This window comes from Scyliorhinus canicula, chromosome 17 (genome assembly GCF_902713615.1).
Source record: "Scyliorhinus canicula chromosome 17, sScyCan1.1, whole genome shotgun sequence".
NCBI classification, from domain to species: domain Eukaryota; kingdom Metazoa; phylum Chordata; class Chondrichthyes; order Carcharhiniformes; family Scyliorhinidae; genus Scyliorhinus; species Scyliorhinus canicula.
Window position 1 is genome coordinate 252,186 of NC_052162.1, and position 16,020 is coordinate 268,205.

Sequence of the window (16,020 nt, forward strand, 5' to 3'; positions counted from 1 at the left end):
ACTTCCTCAGGAAACTAAGGTAATTCAGCACGTCCACATTAACCCTTACCAACTTTTACAGATGCAACATAGAAAGCATCCTATCGGGCTGCATCACAGCCTGGTATGGCAACTGCTCGGCCCAGGACCACAAGAAACATCAGAGAGTCATGAACACCGCCCAGTCCATCACACGAACCGGCATCCCATCCGTTGACTCCATCTACACCTCCCGCTATCTGGGGAAAGCGGGCAGCATAATCAAAGATCCCTCCCACTCGGCTTACTCACTCTTCCAACTTCTTCCATCAGACATGAGATACAGAAGTCTGAGAACACGCACGAACAGACTCAAAAACAGTTTCTTCCCCACTGTCACCAGACTCCTAAATGACCCTCTTATGGACTGACCTCATTAACACTACACCAGGGGAGTGCAAACTTTTCCGTGCAAGGGCCACATTCAGAAATTCACAATTTTAAAGGGCCGCATAGTATATTAAGTAAAATAATTACTTCACCCGGTTATGATTCTGGGCGCCTCATATAGAACATAGAACAGTACAGCACAGAACAGGCCCTTCGGCCCTCAACGTTGTGCCGAGCAATGATCACCCTACTCAAGTCAACGTATCCACCCTATACCAGTAAGTAACCCAACAGCCCCCCCCATTAACCTTAAAAAAATAATTTAAAAATGTTTTTAAATTTTTAAAATTTTTTTTTAAAATAATTTTGTTTTTTTTAATGACTTGGTGGGCCACATAAAGACCTTTGGCGGGCCGCATGCGGCCCTCGGGCCGTAGTTTGCCCACCCCTGCACTACATCCTGTATGCTTCATCCGATGCCAATGCTTATATAGTTACATTGTATATCTTGTGTTGCACTTTTATGTATTTTCTTTTATTCCCTTTTCACGGTAGCATTGTGGATAGCACAATCACTTCACAGCTCCAGGGTCCCAGGTTCGATTCCGGCTTGGGTCACTGTCTGTGCGGAGTCTGCACATCCTCCCCGTGTGTGCGTGGGTTTCCTCTGGGTGCTCCGGTTTCCTCCCACAGTCCAAAGATGTGCGGGTTAGGTGGATTGGCCATGATAAATTGCCCTTAGTGTCCAAAATTGCCCTTAGTGTTGGGTGGGGTTACTGGGTAATGGGGATAGGGTGGAGGTGTTGACCTTGGATAGGGGGTAGGGTGCTCTTTCCAAGAGCCGGTGCAGACTCGATGGGCCAAATGGCCTCCTTCTGCACTGTAAATTCTATGTAATCTATGTAATCCCATGTACTTAATGATCTGTTGAGCTGCTCGCAGAAAAATACTTTACACTGTACCCCCGTACACGTGACAATAAACAAATCCATCCATCCATGCAAAAATAATTTCGAAAAAAGATCACATGGGAAGGAAATTTTCATTTTTTATTGCGCATCAGAAGAAGAGATCTTACCTCCCCTCTCCCATCCTCGGACACAAACTTGTCCAGCAATGAAAGGGGTGGCAACTGTGGAAATGTGACTAATTCCTTCCTCACAAAGTTCACAAGCTGTAAGTACCAGAACCCATTTCCACCCCAAAAGCTAAAACTTTTCCATCAGCTCCTCCACCCAGCAAATCTACCCTCCACAATCAAACCCCGAAACCTCTCTATCCCATCCCCCTTCCAAATCCTGTCTGTCCATTCCAACTCCGCTGGAATAAATCTATAGTTCCCACATATCAGTGACCACAGCAACAGTCCCTCCAGCTTAAAATGTTGCCTAAACCGGTTCCAAACTATTTAAAAAAAAAATTTAAAATATGTTTTAAAGGCATTTAAAATTTTAACAATTTTCAAGAAAATAAAAGCAAAGTGAATAACACCCACCCAACCAACAACCAAACCCAACCAACGTGGCTTACATACGCAATTCCACAATCCCAGTTTCCCACTCACTGTTTTGCACCTTATCCAAACCCTCCATGTCTCCCTCTTCCCCTTTGCCACAACGCCCCGCCCCCTTCCCACTGCTGACAGCTTAATTTTATCCAAAGTCGTTGATAAACAGCTGCCACCTCCGGGCAAACCCTAGCATCGATCCTCTCGGGGCAAACTTTATCTTCTCAAGCCTGAGAAACCCGGTCATGTCACTAACCCAAACCCCCCATTCCAGGGGTTCCAAGTCCCTCCACGGCAATAAGATCCGTCTCCAGACTACCAGGGAGGCAAAGACCAAAACATCAGCCTCTCGCGCCCTGGACTGCCGGATCTTCCGACACACCATCGCCACCTCTGGATTCGGAACCACCAGTTCCTTCAATACCTTGGACATGACGCCGGCAAATCCTTGCCAAAAACATGTGGACACACACACACTGCCTACCCCTATCCTCCACCCCTTCAAAGGACCTGCTCATACGGGCCACAGTCATGTGCACCCTGTGGACCACCTTGAATTGTATCAGGCTGAGCCTGGCACACGACGAAAATGTGTTGACTCAACTCGGGGCCTCCTCCCTATAACTCGACCCCCAACTCCCTGCCCAGTCTGGCTCCAAACTCTTAACTAGGCTACAACTACCAGACTCGAAGAGTATCTGGATGGTGAGAACAGAAGTGGAGCCATCACCAATGCCCTCAGACTCGACCCTAAACAGGAAACAGTCTCCATCCATCCCCAAACCGTCTCTCCCACCACCAGCCATTTCAGAACCTTTGTGCTATTTGCCACCCAATAACAGTTCACATAATTTGGCAACACCAGCCTCCCCCTGACGGGATCCGAGGCATCTTGCCTACCCACATAAAGGCCAAAATCATGTTATTCACCTACCCCAGAAAGGATTATGAAGGAAAATTGGGACCTCCGGCGGTGACCATGGAGTGAGTGGTCACACACTTAATGGCTCCTGCTCAAGGTGGATTTTTTCAGTCTTTTCCCCAACTGAAGGACAAAGTATTTGAGAGCAAGAGGCGCAGGAGTGCCTGGGGAAGGTTTCACCCCTCTTACTGGTAGATGGATCCACAGACTCGGAGTGGTTCAAGAAGGAAAGAGCTGCTTGAACAGGAGAGCCTTCGTGGAGAGCAGATAACGGAGGGTAAGGGGGCTGCTCTGACCACACAGTGGTCGGCAGAGCAGTTAATAGAGTTCCCCAATGAAACGTTTTGGCAGCAGAGGAAAGAGACCCTGGAAGACCTGGCCAAGGTGGTGGAACCGATTAAGTTGGGGATCGAGCGAATGGAGCAGAGGCTGGAGTCCCAGGGCCGCGTGATTCAGAAAGTGGAGGAGGCGGTGGGGGAGCACGAGGAGCAGTTGGTCTTTTTAGTGGCCGAGGTGGAGGTGATGCGGGAGACCCAGAAGAGGCTGAGGGAGAAGGTGGAGAATCACTCCAGAAGGCAGGGAAGGATGGGTTCCCAGTGAAGTTTTACAAAACGTTTGGGACAGACTTGGGGCCATTGCTGGCGAAGGCGGACAATGCTGGGAGATTAGAGGACTGGGAAATCTTTAGGGGGCAACAGAAAGCTACTAAAAAAGCTATAAGGAAGAGTAAGATAGAGTATGAGAGTAAACTTGCTCAGAATATAAAAACAGACAGTAAAAGTTTTTACAAATATATAAGACAAAAAAGAGTGGCTAAGGTAAATATTGGTCCTTTAGAGGATGAGAAGGGAGTTTTAATAATGGGAAATGAGGAAATGGCTGAGGAACTGAACAGGTTTTTTGGGTCGGTCTTCACAGTGGAAGACACAAATAACATGCCAGCGACTGATAGAAATGAGGCTATGACAGGTGAGGACCTTGAGAGGATTGTTATCACTAAGGAGGGAGTGATGGGCAAGCTAATGGGGCTAAAGGTAGACAAGTCTCCTGGCCCTGATGGAATGCATCCCAGAGTGCTAAAAGAGATGGCTAGGGAAATTGCAGATGCACTAGTGATAATTTACCGAAATTCACTAGACTCTGGGGTGGTCCCGGTGGATTGGAAATTAGCAAACGTGACGCCACTGTTTAAAAAAGGAGGTAGGCAGAAAGCAGGAAATTATAGGACAGTGAGCTTAACTTCAGTAGTAGGGAAGATGCTGGAATCTATCATCAAGGAAGAAATTGCGAGGCATCTGGATAGAAAGTGTCCCATTGGGCAGACGCAGCATGGGTTCGTAAAGGGCAGGTCATGCCTAACTAATTTAGTGGAATTTTTTGAGGACATTACCAGTGCAGTAGATAACGGGGAGCCGATGGATGTGGTATATCTGGATTTCCAGAAAGCCTTTGACAAGGTGCCACACAAAAGGTTGCTGCATAAGATAAAGATGCATGGCATTAAGGGTAAAGTAGTAGCATGGATAGAGGATTGGTTAATTAATAGAAAGCAAAGAGTTGGGATTAATGGGTGTTTCTCTGGTTGGCAATCAGTAGCTAGTGGTGTCCCTCAGGGATCCGTGTTGGGCCCACAATTGTTCACAATTTACATAGATGATTTGGAGTTGGGGACCAAGGGCAATTTGTCCAAGTTTGCAGATGACACTAAGATGAGTGGTAAAGCGAAAAGTGCAGAGGATACTGGAAGTCTGCAGAGGGATTTGGATAGGTTAAGTGAATGGGCTAGGGTCTGGCAGATGGAATACAATGTTGACAAATGTGAGGTTATCCATTTTGGTAGGAATAACAGCAAACGGGATTATTATTTAAACGATAAAATATTAAAGCATGCCGCTGTTCAGAGAGACTTGGGTGTGCTAGTGCATGAGTCACAGAAGGTTGGTTTACAAGTGCAACAGGTGATTAAGAAGGCAAATGGAATTTTGTCCTTCATTGCTAGAGGGATGGAGTTTAAGACTAGGGAGGTTATGCTGCAATTGTATAAGGTGTTACTGCGGCCACACCTGGAGTATTGTGTTCAGTTTTGGTCTCCTTACTTGAGAAAGGACGTACTGGCGCTGGAGGGTGTGCAGAGGAGATTCACTAGGTTAATCCCAGAGCTGAAGGGGTTGGATTATGAGAGGTTGAGTAGACTGGGACTGTACTCGTTGGAATTTAGAAGGATGAGGGGGGATCTTATAGAAACATTTAAAATTATGAAGGGAATAGATAGGATAGATGCGGGCAGGTTGTTTCCACTGGCGGGTGACAGCAGAACTAGGGTACATAGCCTCAAAATAAGGGGAAGTAGATTTAGGACTGAGTTTAGGAGGAACTTCTTCACCCAAAGGGTTGTGAATCTATGGAATTCCTTGCCCAGTGAAGCAGTTGAGGCTCCTTCATTACATGTTTTTAAGGTAAAGATAGATAGTTTTTTGAAGAATAAAGGGATTAAGGGTTATGGTGTTCGGGCCGGAAAGTGGAGCTGAGTCCACAAAAGATCAGCCATGATCTAATTGAATGGCGGAGCAGGCTCGAGGGGCCAGATGGCCGACTCCTGCTCCTAGTTCTTATGTTCCTATGAAGCATTGTCTCAGACGTCCATGTCCCTGATATTACAGAAGGATAAGAATCCGGAGCAGTGTGGATCATACTGCCCGATATCATTACTGAATGTAGACGTCAAGCTGTTGGCGCGGTGCTGACATCGCGAATCGAGGACTGCGTCCCGGGGATGATAAACGAAGATCAAACTGGTTTTGTGAAGTGGTGTCAGTTGACGGTAAACGTGAGGAGGCTGCTTAATGTAATCATGATGGCTTCAAAGGGGCAGGAGACGGAGGTAGTGGTGGGGATGGACTCGGAAAAGGCATTTGATCAGGTGGAATGAGTATGTGCTGCACATTTTGAAGTGATCCGGGCAGGGGTTTGTAGACTGGGCGCCGGTTGCGAGCGTGCAGACGAACCAAAACGAGTTTGGTGAATTTCGGGCTGCATCGGGGGATGAAGCAGGGGTACCCGCTCTCTCCATTGCTCTTTGCCATGGCGATAAGGGACGCTGGCAATAGCGCTTAGAGCGTCGAAGGATTGAAGGGCACGGGGGGGGCATCGGAGAGGAATTGAAGGGCATCGGGGGGGGGGGGGGGGGGGGGGGGGGGGGGTCCAGCACAGGGTCTCATTGTATGCGGATGTGGATGACCCGTTGCTGTATATTTCAGGCCCGTTGAACAGTATCGGAGGCATCATTGGGATTTTAGAGTGAATTGGCTGAACATGGGGAAGAGCAAGGTGTTCCCAATTGAGACTGTAGGAGATGAGGTTAGGGGAGTTGCGGTTTCAGGTGCGAGCTTTAGATATTTGGGTATCCAGGTGTCACGGGGCTGGGCGCAGCTGCACAAGTTGAACCTGGTTCGGCTGGCGGAGTAAAGTGGATTTCAAGAGGTGGGATGTGTTGCCGCTGGGTGGGGTGGGTGCAGACAGTGAAAATGACGGTGCTGACAAAGTTTCAGTTTGTGTTCCAGAACCTTCCAATCTTCGGCCCCAGGTTTATTTTTAAGAAGGTCAATGTGTTGATCTCTGGCTTTCTGTGGGTGGGGAAGACCACTTAAATTAGGAGGGCATTCCTGGAGCCGGGGGGGGGGGGGGTTGCTGAACATGATGAATAATTACTCGCCAGTGAATTTCACGACGGTTAGGAAATGGGTCATTGGGAGGGGTCAGCGTGGGGTCTGATGGAGGCGGCATCGTGTCGGGGAAAATGTTTGAGGGCTTTGTTGTTGGAACCTCGACCTTTCTTGTCAGCATGATACTCCTTGAGCCCAATGGTGGTATCGGCAGTCCCAAGGGTGAGGGGGCAGTGAGGCAGCATTTAGGATTGGAGGTGTGGGTGCCGATCTGCAATAACCATAGGTTTGTGCCAGGGGGATTGGATGTGAGGTTTCGGGGGGTGAAGGCAGGCAGGGATTGAGTGATTTGACAATCTGTCCATAGGGGGCAAATTTATGAGGTTGGAGGGGCTGGAGGAAGAGTATGAGTTGCAAGGGGAGCAGTTTTAGGTATCTGCAGGTCTGGGACTTGGTGAGGAGAGAGGTACCATTCTTCCCGGAGTTGCCGTCCCTGGGGCCGAGATGGGGAGGGGAAGGTGTCCAACGTCTGTAAGGATTGATGGTTTGGGAGGGAGCCCTAAAGTGAAAATGGGAGGAGGAGCTGGGAGGGGAGGTGGGGGCCGAGACATGGGCAGGGGCCTTGTGAAGGGTGAATGCATCCTCTTCATGTGCGAGGCTAAGTCTCATCCAGTTTGAAGTGATACATAGGGCGCATATGACGGTGGCGATGAGGAGTACGTACTTTACGGGGGTCGAGGAGAGGTGTGGGCGGTGCGCGGCGGGGCCTGTCAATCACCTCCACATGTCCGGAGCCTGTCCAAGGCTCAACGGGCAGCGAGCAGGGTATTGCTGTGTCAGCGAGCAGGTTAGTGCTGTGTCAGAAAGCAGGTTAGTGCTGTGTCAGAGAGCAAGTTATTGCTGTGTCAGCGAGCAGGGTATTGCTGTGTCAGTGAGCAGGTTATTGCTGTGTCAGCGAGCAGGTTAGTGCTGTGTCAGCGAGCAGGTTAGTGCTGTGTCAGTGAGCAGGTTAGTGCTGTGTCAGTGAGCAGGGTATTGCTGTGTCAGCGAGCAGGTTAGTGCTGTGTCAGCGAGCAGGTTAGTGCTGTGTCAGAGAGCAAGTTATTGCTGTGTCAGCGAGCAGGGTATTGCTGTGTCAGTGAGCAGGTTATTGCTGTGTCAGCGAGCAGGTTAGTGCTGTGTCAGCGAGCAGGTTAGTGCTGTGTCAGCGAGCAGGTTAGTGCTGTGTCAGAGAGCAAGTTATTGCTGTGTCAGTGAGCAGGTTATTGCTGTGTCAGCGAGCAGGTTAGTGCTGTGTCAGTGAGCAGGTTAGTGCTGTGTCAGCGAGCAGGTTAGTGCTGTGTCAGCGAGCAGGGTATTGCTGTGTCAGTGAGCAGGGTATTGCTGTGTCAGCGAGCAGGGTATTGCTGTGTCAGCGAGCAGGTTAGTGCTGTGTCAGCGAGCAGGGTATTGCTGTGTCAGCGAGCAGGGTATTGCTGTGTCAGTGAGCAGGTTATTGCTGTGTCAGCGAGCAGGGTATTGCTGTGTCAGCGAGCAGGTTAGTGCTGTGTCAGCGAGCAGGTTAGTGCTGTGTCAGAGAGCAGGGTATTGCTGTGTCAGCGAGCAGGGTATTGCTGTGTCAGCGAGCAGGTTAGTGCTGTGTCAGCGAGGAGGTTAGTGCTGTGTCAGAGAGCAGGTTATTGCTGTGTCAGCGAGCAGGTTAGTGCTGTGTCAGCGAGCAGGTTAGTGCTGTGTCAGCGAGCAAGTTATTGCTGTGTCAGCGAGCAGGGTATTGCTGTGTCAGCGAGCAGGGTATTGCTGTGTCAGCGAGCAGGGTATTGCTGTGTCAGCGAGCAGGGTATTGCTGTGTCAGCGAGCAGGTTATTGCTGTGTCAGCGAGCAGGTTATTGCTGTGTCAGCGAGCAGGTTAGTGCTGTGTCAGAGAGCAGGTTAGTGCTGTGTCAGCGAGCAGGTTATTGCTGTGTCAGCGAGCAGGTTAGTGCTGTGTCAGCGAGCAGGGTATTGCTGTGTCAGCGAGCAGGGTATTGCTGTGTCAGCGAGCAGGGTATTGCTGTGTCAGCGAGCAGGGTATTGCTGTGTCAGCGAGCAGGGTATTGCTGTGTCAGTGAGCAGGTTAGTGCTGTGTCAGCGAGCAGGTTAGTGCTGTGTCAGCGAGCAGGGTATTGCTGTGTCAGCGAGCAGGTTATTGCTGTGTCAGCGAGCAGGGTATTGCTGTGTCAGCGAGCAGGGTATTGCTGTGTCAGCGAGCAGGTTAGTGCTGTGTCAGCGAGCAGGGTATTGCTGTGTCAGCGAGCAGGTTAGTGCTGTGTCAGCGAGCAGGTTAGTGCTGTGTCAGCGAGCAGGGTATTGCTGTGTCAGCGAGCAGGTTAGTGCTGTGTCCGCGAGCAGGGTATTGCTGTGTCAGCGAGCAGGGTATTGCTGTGTCAGCGAGCAGGGTATTGCTGTGTCAGCGAGCAGGGTATTGCTGTGTCAGTGAGCAGGTTAGTGCTGTGTCAGCGAGCAGGTTAGTGCTGTGTCAGCGAGCAGGTTAGTGCTGTGTCAGCGAGCAGGGTATTGCTGTGTCAGCGAGCAGGGTATTGCTGTGTCAGTGAGCAGGGTATTGCTGTGTCAGTGAGCAGGGTATTGCTGTGTCAGTGAGCAGGTTATTGCTGTGTCAGCGAGCAGGTTAGTGCTGTGTCAGTGAGCAGGTTAGTGCTGTGTCAGCGAGCAGGGTATTGCTGTGTCAGTGAGCAGGGTATTGCTGTGTCAGCGAGCAGGTTAGTGCTGTGTCAGCGAGCAGGTTAGTGCTGTGTCAGCGAGCAGGTTAGTGCTGTGTCAGCGAGCAGGGTATTGCTGTGTCAGCGAGCAGGGTATTGCTGTGTCAGAGAGCAGGGTATTGCTGTGTCAGCGAGCAGGTTAGTGCTGTGTCAGCGAGCAGGTTAGTGCTGTGTCAGCGAGCAGGGTATTGCTGTGTCAGCGAGCAGGGTATTGCTGTGTCAGAGAGCAGGGTATTGCTGTGTCAGCGAGCAGGTTAGTGCTGTGTCAGTGAGCAGGTTAGTGCTGTGTCAGCGAGCAGGGTATTGCTGTGTCAGAGAGCAGGTTAGTGCTGTGTCAGCGAGCAGGGTATTGCTGTGTCAGCGAGCAGGGTATTGCTGTGTCAGTGAGCAGGGTATTGCTGTGTCAGCGAGCAGGGTATTGCTGTGTCAGTGAGCAGGTTATTGCTGTGTCAGCGAGCAGGTTAGTGCTGTGTCAGTGAGCAGGGTATTGCTGTGTCAGAGAGCAGGTTAGTGCTGTGTCAGCGAGCAGGGTATTGCTGTGTCAGTGAGCAGGTTATTGCTGTGTCAGCGAGCAGGTTAGTGCTGTGTCAGTGAGCAGGGTATTGCTGTGTCAGTGAGCAGGGTATTGCTGTGTCAGCGAGCAGGTTAGTGCTGTGTCAGCGAGCAGGTTAGTGCTGTGTCAGCGAGCAGGGTATTGCTGTGTCAGCGAGCAGGGTATTGCTGTGTCAGCGAGCAGGTTAGTGCTGTGTCAGCGAGCAGGGTATTGCTGTGTCAGCGAGCAGGGTATTGCTGTGTCAGTGAGCAGGTTATTGCTGTGTCAGCGAGCAGGGTATTGCTGTGTCAGCGAGCAGGTTAGTGCTGTGTCAGCGAGCAGGGTATTGCTGTGTCAGTGAGCAGGTTATTGCTGTGTCAGCGAGCAGGGTATTGCTGTGTCAGCGAGCAGGTTAGTGCTGTGTCAGCGAGCAGGTTAGTGCTGTGTCAGCGAGCAGGGTATTGCTGTGTCAGCGAGCAGGTTAGTGCTGTGTCAGCGAGCAGGGTATTGCTGTGTCAGCGAGCAGGGTATTGCTGTGTCAGTGAGCAGGGTATTGCTGTGTCAGCGAGCAGGGTATTGCTGTGTCAGTGAGCAGGTTAGTGCTGTGTCAGCGAGCAGGGTATTGCTGTGTCAGTGAGCAGGGTATTGCTGTGTCAGCGAGCAGGTTAGTGCTGTGTCAGCGAGCAGGTTAGTGCTGTGTCAGCGAGCAGGTTAGTGCTGTGTCAGCGAGCAGGGTATTGCTGTGTCAGCGAGCAGGGTATTGCTGTGTCAGAGAGCAGGGTATTGCTGTGTCAGCGAGCAGGTTAGTGCTGTGTCAGCGAGCAGGTTAGTGCTGTGTCAGCGAGCAGGGTATTGCTGTGTCAGCGAGCAGGGTATTGCTGTGTCAGAGAGCAGGGTATTGCTGTGTCAGCGAGCAGGTTAGTGCTGTGTCAGTGAGCAGGTTAGTGCTGTGTCAGCGAGCAGGGTATTGCTGTGTCAGAGAGCAGGTTAGTGCTGTGTCAGCGAGCAGGGTATTGCTGTGTCAGCGAGCAGGGTATTGCTGTGTCAGTGAGCAGGGTATTGCTGTGTCAGCGAGCAGGGTATTGCTGTGTCAGTGAGCAGGTTATTGCTGTGTCAGCGAGCAGGTTAGTGCTGTGTCAGTGAGCAGGGTATTGCTGTGTCAGAGAGCAGGTTAGTGCTGTGTCAGCGAGCAGGGTATTGCTGTGTCAGTGAGCAGGTTATTGCTGTGTCAGCGAGCAGGTTAGTGCTGTGTCAGTGAGCAGGTTATTGCTGTGTCAGCGAGCAGGTTAGTGCTGTGTCAGCGAGCAGGGTATTGCTGTGTCAGCGAGCAGGGTATTGCTGTGTCAGCGAGCAGGGTATTGCTGTGTCAGTGAGCAGGTTATTGCTGTGTCAGCGAGCAGGTTAGTGCTGTGTCAGCGAGCAGGGTATTGCTGTGTCAGTGAGCAGGGTATTGCTGTGTCAGCGAGCAGGTTAGTGCTGTGTCAGCGAGCAGGTTAGTGCTGTGTCAGCGAGCAGGGTATTGCTGTGTCAGCGAGCAGGGTATTGCTGTGTCAGCGAGCAGGGTATTGCTGTGTCAGCGAGCAGGGTATTGCTGTGTCAGTGAGCAGGTTATTGCTGTGTCAGCGAGCAGGGTATTGCTGTGTCAGCGAGCAGGTTAGTGCTGTGTCAGCGAGCAGGGTATTGCTGTGTCAGTGAGCAGGTTATTGCTGTGTCAGCGAGCAGGGTATTGCTGTGTCAGCGAGCAGGTTAGTGCTGTGTCAGCGAGCAGGTTAGTGCTGTGTCAGCGAGCAGGGTATTGCTGTGTCAGCGAGCAGGTTAGTGCTGTGTCAGCGAGCAGGGTATTGCTGTGTCAGCGAGCAGGGTATTGCTGTGTCAGCGAGCAGGTTATTGCTGTGTCAGCGAGCAGGGTATTGCTGTGTCAGCGAGCAGGGTATTGCTGTGTCAGTGAGCAGGGTATTGCTGTGTCAGCGAGCAGGGTATTGCTGTGTCAGTGAGCAGGTTGTTGCTGTGTCAGCGAGCAGGGTATTGCTGTGTCAGTGAGCAGGTTAGTGCTGTGTCAGTGAGCAGGTTAGTGCTGTGTCAGAGAGCAGGTTAGTGCTGTGTCAGCGAGCAGGGTATTGCTGTGTCAGTGAGCAGGGTATTGCTGTGTCAGCGAGCAGGTTAGTGCTGTGTCAGCGAGCAGGTTAGTGCTGTGTCAGCGAGCAGGTTAGTGCTGTGTCAGTGAGCAGGTTAGTGCTGTGTCAGCGAGCAGGGTATTGCTGTGTCAGTGAGCAGGGTATTGCTGTGTCAGTGAGCAGGTTAGTGCTGTGTCAGTGAGCAGGGTATTGCTGTGTCAGTGAGCAGGTTAGTGCTGTGTCAGCGAGCAGGTTGTTGCTGTGTCAGTGAGCAGGTTGTTGCTGTGTCAGAGAGCAGGTTAGTGCTGTGTCAGCGAGCAGGTTAGTGCTGTGTCAGCGAGCAGGTTAGTGCTGTGTCAGAGAGCAGGTTAGTGCTGTGTCAGCGAGCAGGGTATTGCTGTGTCAGCGAGCAGGTTAGTGCTGTGTCAGCGAGCAGGGTATTGCTGTGTCAGAGAGCAGGTTAGTGCTGTGTCAGCGAGCAGGTTAGTGCTGTGTCAGCGAGCAGGTTAGTGCTGTGTCAGCGAGCAGGGTATTGCTGTGTCAGTGAGCAGGGTATTGCTGTGTCAGCGAGCAGGGTATTGCTGTGTCAGCGAGCAGGGTATTGCTGTGTCAGTGAGCAGGTTAGTGCTGTGTCAGTGAGCAGATTAGTGCTGTGTCAGAGAGCAGGTTAGTGCTGTGTCAGCGAGCAGGTTAGTGCTGTGTCAGCGAGCAGGGTATTGCTGTGTCAGCGAGCAGGTTAGTGCTGTGTCAGCGAGCAGGGTATTGCTGTGTCAGAGAGCAGGGTATTGCTGTGTCAGTGAGCAGGGTATTGCTGTGTCAGTGAGCAGGGTATTGCTGTGTCAGTGAGCAGGGTATTGCTGTGTCAGCGAGCAGGTTATTGCTGTGTCAGCGAGCAGGTTAGTGCTGCGTCAGCGAGCAGGTTATTGCTGTGTCAGCGAGCAGGTTATTGCTGTGTCAGCGAGCAGGTTAGTGCTGTGTCAGCGAGCAGGTTATTGCTGTGTCAGCGAGCAGGTTATTGCTGTGTCAGCGAGCAGGTTGTTGCTGTGTCAGTGAGCAGGTTGTTGCTAGGTCAGCATCACTTGACAGCACTGTCACCGACACTTTCCATGACTTTGCCGATGATCAAAATAAATTGCTGGGGCATGAAAAATGTGGCCTAGAAAGATTCAATAGGAATGACCTACTTCCATTTACAGAGAGTTTGATTGCCAGTGGCACAGATTAAAGTAACGATAGAAGGATTAGAGGGTAGTTGAAGAGAAATATTCTCACCAAGAGCATCGCGGGCAGTCTGGAACTCACTGCTTTGAAGGAAGGCAGAAACCCCATTGCATTTGCATAGCACTTAGGATCATAGAATTTACAGTGCAGAAAGAGGCCATTCGGCCCATCGAGTCTGCATCAGCCCTTACAAAGAGCATCCTACTCAAGCCCATGTCTCTACCCTATCCTCGTAACACAGCAACCCCCACCCAACCTTTTTGGACACTAAGGGCAATTTATCATGGCCAATCCACCTAACCTGCACATCTTTGGGCTGAGAGAGGAAACCGGAGCACCCGGAGGAAACCCACGCAGGCACAGGAGAATGTGCAGACTCTGCACAGAGTGACCCAGCAGGGAATCGAACCTGGGACCCTGGAACTGTGAAGCAACAGTGCTAACCACTGTGCTTCCGTGCTACACAGACCAAGGCAAGTGGATGAAACTGGATAATGCTCTTTCAAGCTGGCACAGACACAATGGACTCAAATAATTATCTTGCATGGGAAATTTATATGATTCTATGGAGGAGTCATTGAGTAAATCTGATGGTAACAGAGGTTATTTTGCACCCACCCTCACTACCGAGTATTGCTGTGGCTTATCTCAGCACGCTCGTACCACTGGGTAAATCAGCAGAGACTGGGAATAAAACCTCAGTCCTCCATATTGATATACCCTAGTACTACAACATGAGGTAACTTCATGCAAGGACAGACAGCAGATAGAAAATTGAGATAGTCAGAGGTACATGGCACTGGTGCATCGCTCAAAACTGAAATAACAGACATGCACAAAAGGAAAAATGTAGTGGTTCTTCCTCCAAATAAATTTGCTACTTTTGTGCATGCTTTGCACACATCTCAAAATTTAGGGCAGAATGTGAGTAATTAGTAAAGCCACATACCAGTTTACTTCCTCTTTTTATTTCCTTCTTGATATCTTCAAGCAAGAAGCCGCAAAGAGTCTCATTCTCAGAGTGTGAGGTCACCAGAGCAGATGAAAATAACTAGAAAATAGGAAGAAAAAGTGCCATAAGTTTAACAACCTTCACATTTGCAACCTCCAGAGAATTTGTCTGACTACACACCACAAAATCGCCAAATCTAACCGGGGGATGATGGATTTATGTAGTATTTGTCGCACAACACAGAAGTCCTGGTGAGTGGAAAAAAAGAATTTGCCAACCAAAGTAACGGAGGGAAATTAGACCAGCTGAAAGTCACTCATGCCAAATGGATAGCTAATGATTAGTCCATGTAGATGACCACACATCTCTGCTGTTTCCCCAGCACAGTGCGATATCATCGTACACATCAGTGTTTCTGCAACCAATTCCTACACACAAGACTATCTGGATTTAATAAGAATAAAACAAAAATTTAGTCAGCATCTGCATGTCCAGGGTCATTCACTGCTGGTCACTGAAAAGGCCAACATAAACAAATCATTTTAGCATATCCTAAGTTTCAGGTAAGGAAATCAGAGGAATCTTTGGGGGGGGGGGGGGGGGGGGGGAGGGGAATGCATCACTTCCTATCTAACTCCGTGCTCCAAGCAACTGCCGCTTCTCTTCACTTACCAGACACTTGTGATGTGCTGCCATCTTCTGGCTTTGGGCTATTAACAACTGGCCACAATGCTCTTCTTTATTCACTTTACAGAAAGCACATTTTGGTTGTCTTGAACCCCTCTTCTTGGCCTTGGAATCAGCAGCCGCCATCCTTCAATGTGGCCTCAAACTGAAATTTTCAAAAAGGTATAAAGAAAGATGTACAGTGAATTATTCAAATGGATAGGCAATTCCCCAACAGGATATAAAGATTGGTAATGTGACAGAGGACTTCTGTCCACCCCACTAATATAGAGACAAACTCAAGTTTTCAAACAAGGCTTAAAAGGTTAATTTTCCTGCATTTTTGTAAGAGTGGATCCTTCACAAATTAATGTTTAGAGATTGATTTTCTTCCATATCATAGCTTCACATTCAAGTTAAATCACCTGAAGTTGGGTTGACTCAATCAGATCATTTCATCAGCGTTCTCGGATGTTGGTGTCACTGCAAAACATGTTCTTTTTCCGTGACTCTACCTTTCTACACACAGTGAAATTCGGGGGTAGCCACTCGGAATTCCAGCTTACTCCTCCATTCAATAATAATTTGAGAATAGCCACTGGGAATTCCAGCTTACTCCTCCATTCAATAAGATCACAGCTGACCTCATTTTCACCTGAACTTCACATTACTGCCTAGACCTGATCACTTTCATCCCCTTGCTTAGCTACAATCTATCTACTTCTGCCTTAAAGATATTCAAAGCCTCAACCACCCTTTCAGGAAGAGAATTCCAAAGTCGCAGCCCTCAGAAAAGAATTCCCATCTGTCTTACTTATTTAGTTCTAGATTCGCCGACAAGAGGAAATGTTCTCATCACATCCACCCTGTCAAGTCTCCTCAGGATCTTCTATGTTTCAATCAAGTTGCCTCTTACTCTTCTAACTCTAGTGGATACAAGCTGAGCCTGTCTCATATCTGTTTAACAGTGAGACATGAGCCACATGTGAAAAAGCCAGGAAATGTGGAACTTAGCCTCAGTGACAGATCAGCCCAGAGGCCCATTTGACCTTAAGAGGTTCGGACTCCAAATAAGTCTGCTGGAATGCACGATACTTTTAAATCATGCTTTTTCAGTGCTGCATGCCAAGTCGGCCATTTGGCTCCTCATACCTGCTCCGCCATTCAATCATGGCTGACCTGACTGTGACCTCAACTCACAGTGGCACAGTGGTTAGCACTGCTGCCTCACAGCTCCACGGTCCCGGGTTCAATTCCGGCCTCGGGTGACTGTCTGTGGAGTTTGCACTTTCTCCCCGTGTCTGCATGGGTTTCCACCGGGGGCGTGGGACTAGATATGA

At 49.9% G+C, this 16,020-nt stretch overlaps 1 protein-coding gene across 4 annotated transcripts in view; it reads right to left on the reverse strand.

The window, feature by feature from the left end:
- Positions 1-16,020, reverse strand: part of phf6 (PHD finger protein 6) — a 93,795-nt gene that overhangs the window by 71,151 nt on the left and 6,624 nt on the right. The window contains exons 1-3 of one of the 4 annotated variants that reach the window (XM_038774340.1): positions 15,106-15,401; positions 14,687-14,846; positions 14,012-14,113 (exon numbers count right to left, since the gene is read on the reverse strand). In XM_038774340.1, the coding sequence (XP_038630268.1) occupies positions 14,012-14,113; positions 14,687-14,827 (243 nt within the window). In that variant the 5' untranslated portion in view covers positions 14,828-14,846; positions 15,106-15,401. Of the gene's footprint in view, positions 1-14,011; positions 14,114-14,686; positions 14,847-15,105; positions 15,402-16,020 lie in introns of those variants that run through there. The other 3 variants (XM_038774338.1, XM_038774341.1, XM_038774339.1) reach the window with 3 other exon arrangements.